Source organism: Somniosus microcephalus, chromosome 13, assembly GCF_052327205.1.
Source record: "Somniosus microcephalus isolate GS21.2 chromosome 13, FLI_Smic_1.0, whole genome shotgun sequence".
In the NCBI taxonomy this organism is placed as follows: domain Eukaryota; kingdom Metazoa; phylum Chordata; class Chondrichthyes; order Squaliformes; family Somniosidae; genus Somniosus; species Somniosus microcephalus.
The window spans coordinates 187,612,212-187,625,844 of record NC_140999.1 but is presented as its reverse complement, the minus strand read 5'-3'; the positions used below and the strand labels follow the sequence as shown (position 1 = coordinate 187,625,844).

The following is a 13,633-nucleotide window of genomic DNA, read 5'->3' as shown; positions in this document are numbered from 1 at the left end:
TGTCCTGAGGTCGTGAAAGGCGCTATAGAAATGCAAGTCTTCAAAACGGGGGGAAAAAAAGTTTTTTCCCTCCCGTTCTAATATCTCCTTATGTGGCACGGTGTCAAAACTTTGGTTGATTGCGCTCCAGTGAAGCGCCTCGGGACGTTTTACCGCGGTAAAGTCGTTGTTGTTGTAGGCAAACACGGCAGCAAATGTTCGCACAGCAAGGTCCCACAAACAGCAGTGAGATAAAGGACCAGATATTCTGTTTTAGAAATGTTGGTTCAGGGATGAATATTGGCCAGGACCCTGGGAGAAGTCCCCCTGTTCTCCTTTGGAAAGTGTTTTGAAAAGAAGACGACGTCTTAAGTACGGGGAACCCATAAAATTCCCAATTCTGGTGGATCCCCCGTAACTTCTGTATGAATATCATTAAGGACAGCATCGGTTCCAGGTATGATGCCTCCTGTAGTAGATTAGCCTCCCGCTGCTCTCGGCCTAGGCTAATATATGAAAAAGAAAGACTGGAAAGACACATAGCGCCTTTCACGACATTCCAAAGCGCTTTACAACCAATGAAGTACTTTTGAAGTGTAGTCACTGTTGTAATGTTGGAAACACAGCTGCCGAATTGCGCACAGCAAGCTCCCACAAGCAGCAATGTGATAATGACCAGATAATCTATTTTTGAGAGAGCTGTTGATTGAGGGATAAATATTGGCTGGGACACCGGGGATAACTCGCCTTCGAAATAATGTCATGGGACCTTGTACGTCCACCTGAGAGAGAAGGCGGGGCCCCGGTTTAACATCCCATTCGAAAGATGGCACCTCTGACAGTGCAGCACTCCCTCAGTACTGCACTGGGAGGGTCAGCCTAGATTTTATACTCCTGTCTCTGGAGCGGGGCTTGAGCCCACAAACTCCTGACTCGGAGGCGAGAGTGCTACCCACTGAGCCACAGCTGAGCGATATCCACTTATTGGGTGAGGTGCTGAAGAGCGCTGGTCCCTATGGCATTGTATCCTAGCATGAGTAAATGCCTTCAGGAGAAGGGAAAGGGGGGGGGGGCGGTGCGGAGAATGTTCTGCTCTGAACTTTGCAAAATAGAGAAGCTTTCTTAAAACCCAACTTTCAATTTGACCATTCGGATCAAAACGCTAGGGACTTATTGGAACCAAATTAAAGTGTTCTGAGTATTTTCTACTGTTTAATGGGGTATTTGGGCAAGTTCCCTATTTATTTATTCCCATTTCTTGGATTGGCGTTAGAGGCGTTAGAGAGGCTGAGCATCTGACCTCTCAGGCTGCCGGCAGTACACTTTATATACAGGAGGTGTACCGGGCCACCGAACTGTGACTCTTCCCTTCGATTGTTCTCCTCACTAGCCAGGACCTATCATGGCTTCTGTTTGGTGACTCCTCGCTGGAGGGTACTCAGCAACAGGTTACACTTTATACAGCACTCCTCATGTCAAATAACAGGAGCTCTGAAAAACACAGACACCTAGCAGGAAAAAATTTGGAGACAGAAGGCATGTTCAAAGAGAAACGTTTTTTTAATATAGGCTTTTGAGATTGGAGGGAGGGAGCAAGGCCAAGTGGTTTGGGGAGAGATTTCTAGACGGCAAGGTTGTAGTGACTGAAATATCAGGCTCCAATGATTAACGTGGAGCAAGCATGGAACAAGGAGTAATCTAATGTCAGAAATGAAGGGTGCGTGTGAGGATGTTGCTCTGTAGAATGGTGTGAGGGGTGGGTGTGAGGGGCATTGAGGACGACGGTGGGTGGTGGGAGTGAGGGTGTACAGCTGTAGAAGGGTGTGAGGTGCAGAATACAGGAAATTTTCGATTTACCGGCACCTAAATAACCGGAAATCTTGGTTAACCGGCAAAATTCAGGAGTAGGTTCAGGTGAGTTTTACTTCATATTCTACTTGCCTTCCTCCATCTGTTGCTGTGCAAGGGTGTGGCTGCAGCTGTTGCTAAACTACAGAGACGCTTGGAACTTGTGGCCATTGTTCTGCACTTGTTGCTAAGCAACAGGGTTTGTTGCTTTATACGGAGCTGTCAGCTCTCCGTATCTTTTACTATAGCGCTCGGTGATCTGGAATTTTTGATGAACCGGCACCACGTCGGTCCCGTTGGTGCCGGATAAAAAAAAGTTTCCTGTACGTTGGTGAAGATGGAACGGATAATCAGTCGTCTACACGAGTTGCCCATCACCTGGTGTCTGTACAGGGTCCCTTTATGCCCTAAGCTGTGGGAACCCCATTTTTGGTTTGCAGAAAGACATCAGATGGCATCTCTATTCACAGATTCAATGTCCCAGGAGACAGCAGATGGTCCAAATCTGTTCATTGGAAGCTAATTGCATGATCAAAATAGAAGCCAGTCATTCAGAAGCAACACAGCAGACATGTCCTAGATACCACTGAAACGTCTCTCTCTCTCTTTTGAGAAACCAAGGTGAAGGGCCAAGGCCCATAAACAATGATGTAGGATGTCACCGACGAATACTCATAGAATTATACAGAATGTACTGCAGAGAAACGGGCCATTCGGCCCAACTGGTCTATGCCGGTGTTTATGCTCATCCACACGAGCCTCCTCTCACCCTATCAGTATATCCTTCTATTCCTTTCTCCCTCATGTGTTTATCTAGCTTCTACTTACATGTATCTATGCTAATCGCCTCAACTACTCCATGGAGTAGCGAGTTCCACATTCTCACCACTCTCTGGGTAAAGAGGTTTCTCCTGAATTCCCCATTGAATTCATTAGTGACTACAGGAAACTCTTTTTTATCCGGCACTGACGGGACCGGCGTGGTGCCGGTTGATCAAAAAGTCCGGATTACAGAGAGGTATACTTACTAAGGTACGAGAGCCCCGTACACGGCCACAGATCCAGGAACCCCGGTTACACGGCCACAGATCCAGGAACCCCGGTTACACGGCCACTAATATGAAGTAAAACTTACCTGAACCTACTCCTGAATTTTGCCGGTTAAGAGAGCTTTCTGGTTATTTAGGTGCCGGTAAATCGAGAGTTTCCTGATATCTTGTATTTATGGCCCCTAGTTTTGTTTTGTTTTCCCCCACAAGTGGAAACATCTCTACGTCTCCCCCTTCATAATCTTAAAAATCTCGATCAAGTCACCCCTCGGTCTTTTTTTGTAGGGAAAAGAGCGCCAGCCTGTTCAGTCTTTCCTGATGGGCACAACCTCTCAAAAGTATTCGCCTGGCTGAGCTGCTAACGCTAAACAAACAGATTATCTGGTCATTTGTCTCGTTGCTCTTTGTGGGAGCTTACTGTGTGCAAATTGGCTGCCGCATTTCCTACATTGCAACAGTGACTATGCTTCAAAAACGTACTCATTGGCTGAGAGGCACTTTCGGGGTGTCCGGAAGTCATGAAAGGTGCTATGTAAATGCAAGTTCTTTCTTTTTTTTTCTTTCTAGAATGGCACATATAGTCAATGCACTTCAAAAATCAGTTCATTGTCCAAAGTGCTGTGAGGCATTTCAACATGCGAGGTGCTAGGGGTCAGGCAGTGCCAGGTTTGGGTTTAAAATGCCTGTGGATTGTAGAAGCTCGGGAAAACAGAGGGAGTTCCATAGTTCTGAGGTCCTGGTAAAGAATGGAGCATACTGTGAATGAAGGGAGTAGGAGCGCTGATAGGATGGTATGTTTGGAGCCTAGTAGGAGCAGGAGAGGATAGTTCAGAGGGGCAGTCACCATGGTAGCGTCGATTTAAAATAGGGCTATAAGAGTTGTGGGGAGAGAGGAGCCCAGAGACAAAAGGAAGTGTTGGGTACCGGACGGTAAACATACTTCTGTATCCTTTCCAAGATTGTACTTGTGTTTTAAAATATGTATCTTTCCCCCCTTCGACAGGTCTCTGAAGAAACTAAGCGAGGACAGTTTGACCAAACAGCCAGAAGAGGTCTTCGATGTGTTGGAGAAACTTGGTGAAGGGTGAGTGCTGAGTGCTTACCAAGAAGTTGCACCCAATAATACTTTGAGGTTGAACCGCAAGGGTTCGTTGGAGCTTTTTACATTTTGAAGCACAGTAGCATTTGGATTGCTGCAGGAGGGAAAGATTTAATTCAATTCCAGGGTTGCAGGTTATTCCTTTTGTGACCTTGCTTGCTGTGGTGTTTCCTCAGCTGTTTTCAAAATCCTCCAGCCGGAGCATTCCTTGCTTGCTTATTTTTAGCATGTCTGAGTTGTCATGGCCTCCCCCACCTTCCTATCCCCTCCCCATGATTAAAAATGTCTGGTAGACAACACAGCAGGGACAGTGACCCCTCTTCTGTCCCCAGAACAACAATATCTCCTAATTCAAATGATGAAGTTTACATGGGAACTGTCAGTCCTCAGTGATGCCATTGGCCCATAATTCACAGGGAAGAGATGATCCGGAAGTCCAAGTGCACATCATGCTCCGCTAGCGCAAAGGCAAAATACTGCAGATGCTGGAAATGTGAAATGAAAACAGAAAATGCTGGGAATATTCAGCGGGTCAGGCAGCATCTGTGGAGAGAGAGAAACAGAGTTAACGTTTCAAGTCTGTGACCTTTCATCAGAACTGATGAAAGAAAGAAAGAAAGAAAGACTGGCCTTTCACAACCTGAGGAGTCCCAAAGCGCTTTACACTTTTGAAGTGTTGTCACTGTTGTCATGGAGGAAACACGACACCCAATTTACGCACAGCAAGATCTCACAAACAGCAATGCGATAATGACCGGATAAACACTCTTTTTGTGATGTTGAGTGAGGGATAGTTATTGGCCAGGACTTTGGGGATAACTCCCCTGCTCCTCTTCGAAATAGTGCCATGGAATCTTTCACGCCTACCTGAGAGAGCAGACGGGGCCTCGGTTAACATCTCATCCGAAAGATGGCACCTCCGACAGTGCAGCACTCTCTCAGTATTGCACTGGAGTGCCAGCCTAGATTTTTATGCTCAAGTCTCAGGAGTGGGACTTGAACCCACAACCTTCTGACTCGGAGGTGAGGGTGCTACTAACTGAGCCACAGCTGACATGAAACGTTAACTTTCCCCACAGATGCTGCCTGACCTGCTGAGTATTTCCAGTATTTTCTGTTTATATACTCAGCTAGCATGTTCAGGAACATTCAGCCCCTTGAGCCTGTTCCGCCATTCAATGAGATCATGGCTGATCTGCAACCTAACTCCATATACAGGAAACTTTGTATTATCCGGAGGTTAACTGTCCGGAATGCTCGAGCCACCGGCAAAAATCAGGAGCCGTTTAGTTAGTTTTTTTTTTCTTTTCGTTGCTTTTTTTCCCACCAGTCAGGCTCTGCAAGGTCTCGCTGAAGCTGTTGCTAAGCTACAGAGACGCTTGCAAGGTACGACCGACTATTTAGAAGCTGTTGCTAAGCAACAGGGTTTGTTGCCAGATACGGAGCTCAAAATCTCCGTATGTTTCAACATTAGCGCTGGTTTGTCCGGCAGTTTTGATGGGACGGCAACAGCTCGGTCCTGTCGGTGCCGGATAGCACAAAGTTTCCTGTACTTGCCTTTGGCCCATATCCCTTAATACCTTTGGTTATCAAAAATCTATCTGTCTCAGATTTAAAATTAACAATTGATCGAGCATCAATTGCCGTTTGCGGAAGAGAGTTCCAAACTTCTACCACCCTTTGTGTGTAGAAGTGTTTCCTAATTTCACTCCTGAAAGGTCTGGCTCTAATTTTTAGACTATGCCCCCTAGTCCTAGACTCCCCAACCAGTGGAAATAGTTTCTCTCTATCTACCCTATCTGTTCCCCTTAATATCTTGAAAACTTCAATCAAATCACCCCTTAACCATCTAAATTCTAGGGAATACAACCCTAATTTGTGTAATCTCTCCTCGTAACTTAACCCTTGAAGCCTGGGTATCAGTCTGGTAAACCGACGCTGCACTCCCTCCAAGGCCAATATATCCTTCCTAAGGTGCGGTGCCCAGAACTGCTCACAGTGCTCCAGGTGTGGTCTAACCAGGGCTTTGTACAGCTGCAGCATAACTTCTACCCCCTTGTATTCTAGTCCTCTAGATATAAAGGCCAGCATCCCATTAGCCTTTCTGATTATTTTCTGTACCTGTTCATGACATTTTAATGATCGATGTACCTGGACCCCCGAGTCTCTTTGGACATCCGCTGTTTTGAGCTTTTCACCATTTAGAAAGTTCTAACCTTTTTGGGTCCAAAGTGGATGACCTCGCATTTGCCTACATTGAAATCCATTTACCACAGTTTTGCCCATTCACTTAATCTGTCGATAACCCTTTGTAATTTTATGCTTCCCTCTACACTGCCTACAATGCCGCCTATCTTTGTGTCATCGGCAAATTTGGATATGTGGCTTTCTATACCATCATTAAAGTTGTTAATAAATACTGTGAATAGTTGAGGCTCGAACACAGATCCCTGTGGGACACCACAAGTCACATCCTGCCAATTAGAGTACCTGCCCATTATCTCTACTCTCTGTCTCCTGCTGCTCAGCCAATTTCCGAACCAGGTCAATAAAAACAGACAATAAGAGCTTCTGCAGGTATATAAAAGGGAAGAGATTAGCTTAGAGGATGGGACTGGGGAATTAATAATTGGAAACCGGGAAATGGCAGAAACTTTGAACAAATATTTTGTATCGGTCTTCACGGTAGAAGACACTAAAAGCATCCCAATAATAACTGATAATCAAGGGGCTATAGGGAGGGAGGAACTTAAAACAATGACTATCATTGGAGAAAAAGTACTAGGCAAACTAATGGGACTAAAGGCTGACAAGTCCCCTGGACCTGATGGCCTACATCCTAGGGTCTTAAAAGAAGTGGCTGCAGAGATAGTGGCTGCGTTGGTTGCAATCTACCAAAATTCCCTGGATTCTGGAGAGGTCCCAGCGGATTGGAAAACCGCAAATGTAACGCCCCTATTCAAGAAAGGAGGGAGGCAAAAAGCAGGAAATTATAGGCCAATTAGTCTAACATCTGTCATTGGGAAACTGCTGGAATCCATTATTAAGGAAGTAGTAGCAGGACATTTAGAAAATCATAATACAATCAAGCAGAGTCAACATGGTTTTATGAAAGGGAAATCGTGTTTGACAAATTTACTAGAGTTCTTTGAGGATGTAACGAGCTGGATGGATAAAGGGGAATCAGTCGATGTAGGGTACAGTGTATTTGGATTTCCAGAAGGCATTTGATAAGGTGCCACATAAAAAGTTACTGCACAAGATAAGCGCTCACGGGGTTGGGGGTAATATATTAGCATGGATAGAGGATTGGCTAACTAACAGAAAACAGAGAGTCGGGATAAATGGATCATTTTCCGGTTGGCAAACTGCAACTAGTGGGGTGCCACAGGGATCAGTGCTGGGGCTTCAACTATTTACAATCTATATTAATGACTTGGATGAAGGGACCGAGTGTACTGTAGCTAAATTTGCTGATGATACAAAGATAGGTGGGTAAGCAAGTTGTGAGGAGGACACAGAGTCTGCAAAGGGATATAGACAGGCTAAGTGAGTGGGCAAAAATTTGGCAGATGGAGTATAATGTGGGAAAATGTGAGGTTATCCACTTTGGTAGGAAAAATAAAAAGGCAGATTATTATTTAAATGGAGAGAGACTACATAATGTTGCGGTACAGGGGGATCTGGGTGTCCTTGTACATGAAACACAAAAAGTTAGCATGCAGGTACAGCAAGTAATTAGGAAGGCAAATGGAATGTTGGCCTTTATTGCAAGGGGGATGGAGTATAAAAGTAGGGAAGTCTTGCTACAACTGTACAGGGCGTTGGTGAGACCACACCTGGAGTACTGCGTACAGCTTTGGTCTCCTTATTTAAGGAAGGATATACTTGCATTGGAGGCAGTGCAGAGAAGGTTCACTAGGTTAATTCCTGAGATGGAGGGGTTGGCTTATGAAGAAAGGTTGAGCAGGTTGGGCCTATACTCATTGAAGTTTAGAAGAATGAGAGGTGATCTTATTGAAACATATAAGATTCTGAGGGGGCTCGACAAGGTAGATGCAGAGAGGATGTTTCCCCCCTTGGGGGAATCTAGAACTAGGGGGCACAGTTTCAGAATAATGGGTCGCCCATTTAAAACGGAGATGAGGAGGAATTTCTTCTCAGAGGGTCGTGAATCTTTGGAATTCTCTTCCCTAGAGAGCTGTGGAGGCTGGGTCGTGAATATATTCAAGGTGGAGATGGACAGATATTTGAGCTACAGGGGAGTCGAGGGTTATGGGGAGCGGGTGGGAAAGTGGCGTTCAGGCCAAGATCAGAACAGCCATGATCTTATTGAATGGCGGAGCAGGCTCGAGGGGCTGAGTGGCCTACCCCTGCTGCTATTTCCTATGTATGTTTTAATTTGCCTTCAATTCCTTGGGCTTCTACTTTAGTTAACAGTCTCTTATGAGGAACATTATCAAATGTCTTCTGGAAGTCCATATAAATAACATCCATAGACATTCCCCTGTCCACTACTTTAGTCACCTCCTCCAAAAAAAAAAAAAAAAGCTCAGTCAGGTTTGTCAGGCATGACCTACCTTTCACAAATCCATGCTGGCTCTCTCTGAGCAGCTGAACATTTTCAAGGTGTTCAGTCACCCTATCCTTAATTATAGACTCTAGTAATTTCCTGACAACAGATGTTAGGCTAACTGGTCTATAATTCCCTGGTTTCCCTCTCTCGTCATTCTTAAATAGCGGAGTTACGTGCGCAATTTTCCAATCTAAAGGAACGGATCCTGAATCGAGAGAACTTTGGAAGATTATAGTTAGGGCACCTGCAATGTGCTCACCTCCTTCCTTTAAACCCTGGGATGGAAACCATCTGGTCCTGGGGATCCATCACTCTTTAGTGCCATTATTTTCTTCATTACTGTTATTTTACTTATGTAAATTTTATTGAGTCCCTGTCTCTGATTCAATATCAGTTTCCTTGGGATTTCCGGCATGCTATCCTCTTCCTCTACTGTAAATACCGACGCAAAGTAATTATTCAACATGTCCGCTATTTCCTGATTATTATTGACAATATCACCGTTACCAGTTTTCAAGGGGGCCAACATTGCTCCTGACCAGCCTCTTTTTCCAAATATAATTGTAAAAAATGTTGGTGTTGATTTTGATACTCTTTTCATGCTCCCTTTTTGTAGCTCTTACTCTCTGTTTTGTGACCCTTTGCTGTCTTTTGTATCTCTTCCATTCGCCAGGATCTGTGCTATTTTCTGCATTTTTGCATGCTTTTCCTTTTAGTTTTATGTTCCTTACCTCTTTAGTTGACCATGGCTGGTTTTTTTGGCAAGTGGAGCTCTTGCCCCTCGGGTATAAACTGGTTCTATATCACATTTAATTATTTTTTGAACATCTCCCACTGATCTGCCTGAAATAAAGAGTAGATTGCCTTTCAAAAGCTAGGCTTTATTAACCTTAAAAAACCAGCAAGTACATGTTGAGCACCCAGTCTCAACCAAACTGTAGAAAACTGAATTTAAGATGGCCACCACAGGTCACATGGAATCAACTAACCAATAAGTTTACAGCATATATCTCAAGGCAGGAAAACAGGCAACCAATTACAATGCTTCTTATAAAACAAGAATAATCACCACACTGTCATTAACTGATTTGCCCAATTTACTGTGGACAGTCTCTGTCTCATCCCGTTGAAGTCGGCCTTCACAATCTTGGTCACTGTTTTGCGTTTCTCCATTTCAAACACTGCGTTGAACTTGATCATGTTATGATCGCTATTAAATAAATGTTCATGCACTGTTAGGCTGTTCACGAAATCTGGCTCATTATTCATTATTAAATCTAGTATGGCATGCCCCCCTTGTTGCAGAACACTATCCCGGACACACTCAAGTAATGCACTTTCTGACCGGTGCTAGTCTGCTTATCCCAATCTATATGAAAGTTAAAATCTGCCATTAAAACCACTCTGCCTTTGCTACACGCTTGTCTAATCTCTGCACTTATACAATCTAGCACTTCACAGCTGCCTATACACAACTCCCACTACAGTCTTAAATCCTTTCCTGTTTCTTAATTCTACCCATAAAGTCTCCACTGCCTGCTTATCTCTCATTATATCCTCTCTTATCATTAAAGTGATTTCATCCTTTCATCACTAAGGCTCCTCCTCCCCTGCTACCATTTTTCCTATCTTTCCTGTTGACATGTTTTCCCAGTCTCTATGTTGGCTGCCAGGCTGGTTCCAAAGCTCTGACTCCGCGTCCCCCCCCCCTGCCACACGCTAACTCCACTTAAAATGAAGGGTGCTCCTCTGCCCTGTAGAGGTATCTCCCCACCAGTGAACTCACTCGAATGGTCTGGAAAGGAAGGGTCTGAAATGCCAGGACACATTTAAAAAAATAAAAATAAAAAAAATAATGTATGTTTTTTTCTAATTGTATGTATTTCATGTAGACATGGGAGGTGGTTGGAGCACTTTGAACAGAAGGTACTTCCCTTTTAAATAAGTGCGCACACAAGAAGCTTTGTCTAGAATAAGAGACTGCGATCTCCTGTGGTGCACAATCCCTTTCATTACTCATTGGTAAAAGTAGGTAATGAAAGGCATGGCTTCACCAGATGGGTTTAACCTCTCCTCAATTATCAACCATGGCCCAGTTATAACTGATGAAATTGAGTTCATCAACCAGTTTAGGGGAAGGGAAAAGGACCAATGCTGGATGGATCCTGTCTGTGTATCTCGCTCAGATAATTGAGCTTCTCTGTCTGCCAGCTCAGAGTGCGGAGGCTGCAGCGAAGAACTCCTGCAGTCCGACTCCCTTTCATAAATACATTTCTCCCCCTTTTTTTCAGTTTCCTCCCTTCCTCTCCTTAAGGTGCAGACTTTGTGAAAGAAAAGAAAGAACGTGCATTTATATAGCGCCTTTCACTACCTCAGGGTGGCCCATTGAAGTACTTTTGAAGTGTAGTCACTGTTGTCATGTAGGAAACACGACACCCAATTTGTGCACAGCAAGATCTCACAAACAGCAATGTAATAATGACCAGAAACGCTTTCTTTAAGCAGTGTTGGTTGAGGGATAAATATTGGCCAGGACACCAGGGAGAACTTCCCTGCTCTTCGAATAGTCTCATGGGATCTTTTACGTCCACATGAGACAGCAGACAAAATCAAATCAAATCAAATCAACTTTTATTGTCATTGTTAGTGCACAAGTGCAGTACAACGAAATGTAGGCTTGCGGCTCCCGAGAGTGTACATTTAGATTAAGACATTTAAACATTCAACATACATTTGGCTTGTAGTATATTAACATAAACATAACCATAATAAAGTGCATTGGCAGATGTGCAGGCTTTAGTGTTTATTTGTGGAGTTCAGTAGGATGACAGCCCTGGGAAAGAAGCTGTTCCTAAATCTGGTCGTACGGGTGCGAATGCATCTGTAGCATCTCCCAGATGGCAGGAGGGCGAACAGACTGTGGCTGGGGTGGGTAGGGTCTTTCATGATGGACCGTGATCTCCGTAGACAGCGTTTCTGGTATATGTGCTCTATGGTCGGTAGCCGGGTGCCGGTAATGCGTTGGGCAGTTTTGACTACCCGCTGCAGGGCTTTCCGGTCATAGTAGCTACAGCTGCCATACCACACTGTGATACAGTTCGTCAGGATGCTCTCTGTTGTGCAGCGGTAAAAGTTAGAGAGGATCGGGGTGACAGGTTACATCCCTTCAGCCTCCTTAGGAAATATAGGCGCTGCTGGGCCGCCTTCACCAGAGAGGAGGTGTTGAGGGACCAGGAGAGGTCTTCCGTGATGTGGACTCCGAGGAACTTAAAGCTGTCCACCCTTTCCACCACAGCCCCATTGATGTGGATGGGGGTGTGACTTCCGCCTTTGGACTTCCTGAAGTCCACAATGATTTCTTTGGTTTTCTTGATGTTAAGGGCCAGGTTGTTATCAGCGCACCACTTCACGAGATGCTGGACCTCCTCCCTGTAGGCTGACTCATCGTTGTTGGTGATCTGGCCTACTACCGTGGTGTCATCCGCAAACTTGATGATGGTGTTGGAACCATTAACAGCCACACAGTTGTGGGTGAAGAGGGAGTAGAGGAGGGGCCTCAGCACACATCCTTGTGGGGCCCCCGTGTTCAGGGTCGGGGGGGGGGGGGGGGGGGGAGGTGTGGTTACCTAATTTGACAGACTGGGGTCTGTTTGTTAGGAAGTCCAGGGTCCAGTTGCAGATGGAAGTGTTCAGGCCAAGAGTTTGGAGTTTGGTGGCCAGCTTGTTGGGGACGATAGTGTTGAATGCTGAGCTGTAGTCTATGAACAGCATTCTGATGTAGGTCTCCTTACCATCTAGGTGATTCAGTGCCGAGTGTAGAGCAGTTGTGATTGCATCCTCCGTTGATCTGTTTGCACGATAGGCAAACTGGTGTTGGTCAAGAGAGGCAGGAACACTGGCTTTGATGTGAGCCAGGACCAGTCTCTCGCAACACTTCATTATGATGGGTGTGAGTGCGACAGGTCGATAGTCATTCAGGCACGTCACAGCCGTTTGTTTTGGCACAGGAATAATGGTAGTGGTCTTGAAGCATGTAGGGACTACTGCCTGGGCCAATGACAGATTGAAGATGGCGGTGAAGGGGCCTCGTTTTAACATCTCATCCGAAAGACGGCACCTCCGACAGCGCAACACTCCCTCAGTGCTGCACTGGCAGTGTCAGCCTGGATTATGTGCTCAAGTCGTTGGAGTGGGACTTGAACCCACTAGCTTCTGACTCTGAGGCGAGAGTGCTAGATGTACAATTCCACGGAGGCTGACTTTAGGAAAGCTTAATCCATGTCAAGTGGGGAGAAAATAAAACCTGCGGTGCCAAAAGATGTGAACATAAGAATTAGTAGCCAGGAGTCGGCCACACGGCCCCTCGAGCCTGCTCCGCCATTCAATAAGATCATGGCTGATCTTCGACCTCAACTCCACTTTCTCTTCATTCCCTTGGAGTCCAAAAATCTTAGCAACCTCAGCCTTGAATATACGACTGAGCATCCGCAGCCTTCTGGGGTAGAGAATTCCAAAGATTCACAACCCTCTGTGCTGCAGCAAACATTTCAATATCAATCTGCATTACAGAAAGCCCCCCCGGTACATGTGATGTTTGAAATGTCAGCCAATTTTTAAATTTAAAATCACTTCCATTCAGCTGTCAGATGAATGCCTCAGCAGTAAATGGCATTGCATTTGCTTTTGATTCAAATCTGTTCACACCAAAATAATGCTCATTTACACTATGAGGGGCTTTTGGGGCTAACAGGTGTGTGTGTGGCCCCCACTCCAATAATCTCCCTTTGTTCCTTCTCCTCCCTTCTTGGGTCATCTGACGCATCTGGGCACAGTTTCCTGGGCATAAGCCACCCTCCAGTATCTCGCTTGTAATATAACACCTTGGATAAGGAGCATTTAGGGAAGGACATCATAACTGAGCCCTGTACTTGTTCTCGCCTGACATCTACACACGAGACTTTCTAGTATGGGGGTTCTCTGGGTAGCAATCTGAAAATGGAACACTGGTTGATTTATTTATCTTCCAACCTCCTTACCTAAGGGCACTGAGACACTACCACTGTCCTGGCCAAATCAGCGTGG

The 13,633-nt window shown here is 45.3% G+C and overlaps 1 protein-coding gene across 2 annotated transcripts in view; it reads left to right on the top strand.

The window, feature by feature from the left end:
• LOC147108892 (serine/threonine-protein kinase 3/4) overlaps positions 1-13,633 on the top strand; it is a 187,928-nt gene that overhangs the window by 15,585 nt on the left and 158,710 nt on the right. For both annotated transcript variants that reach the window (XM_086005841.1, XM_086005839.1), the window contains exon 2: positions 3,880-3,960. In XM_086005841.1, coding sequence (XP_085861967.1) covers positions 3,880-3,960 — 81 coding nt within the window. The remainder of the gene's footprint in view (positions 1-3,879; positions 3,961-13,633) is intronic.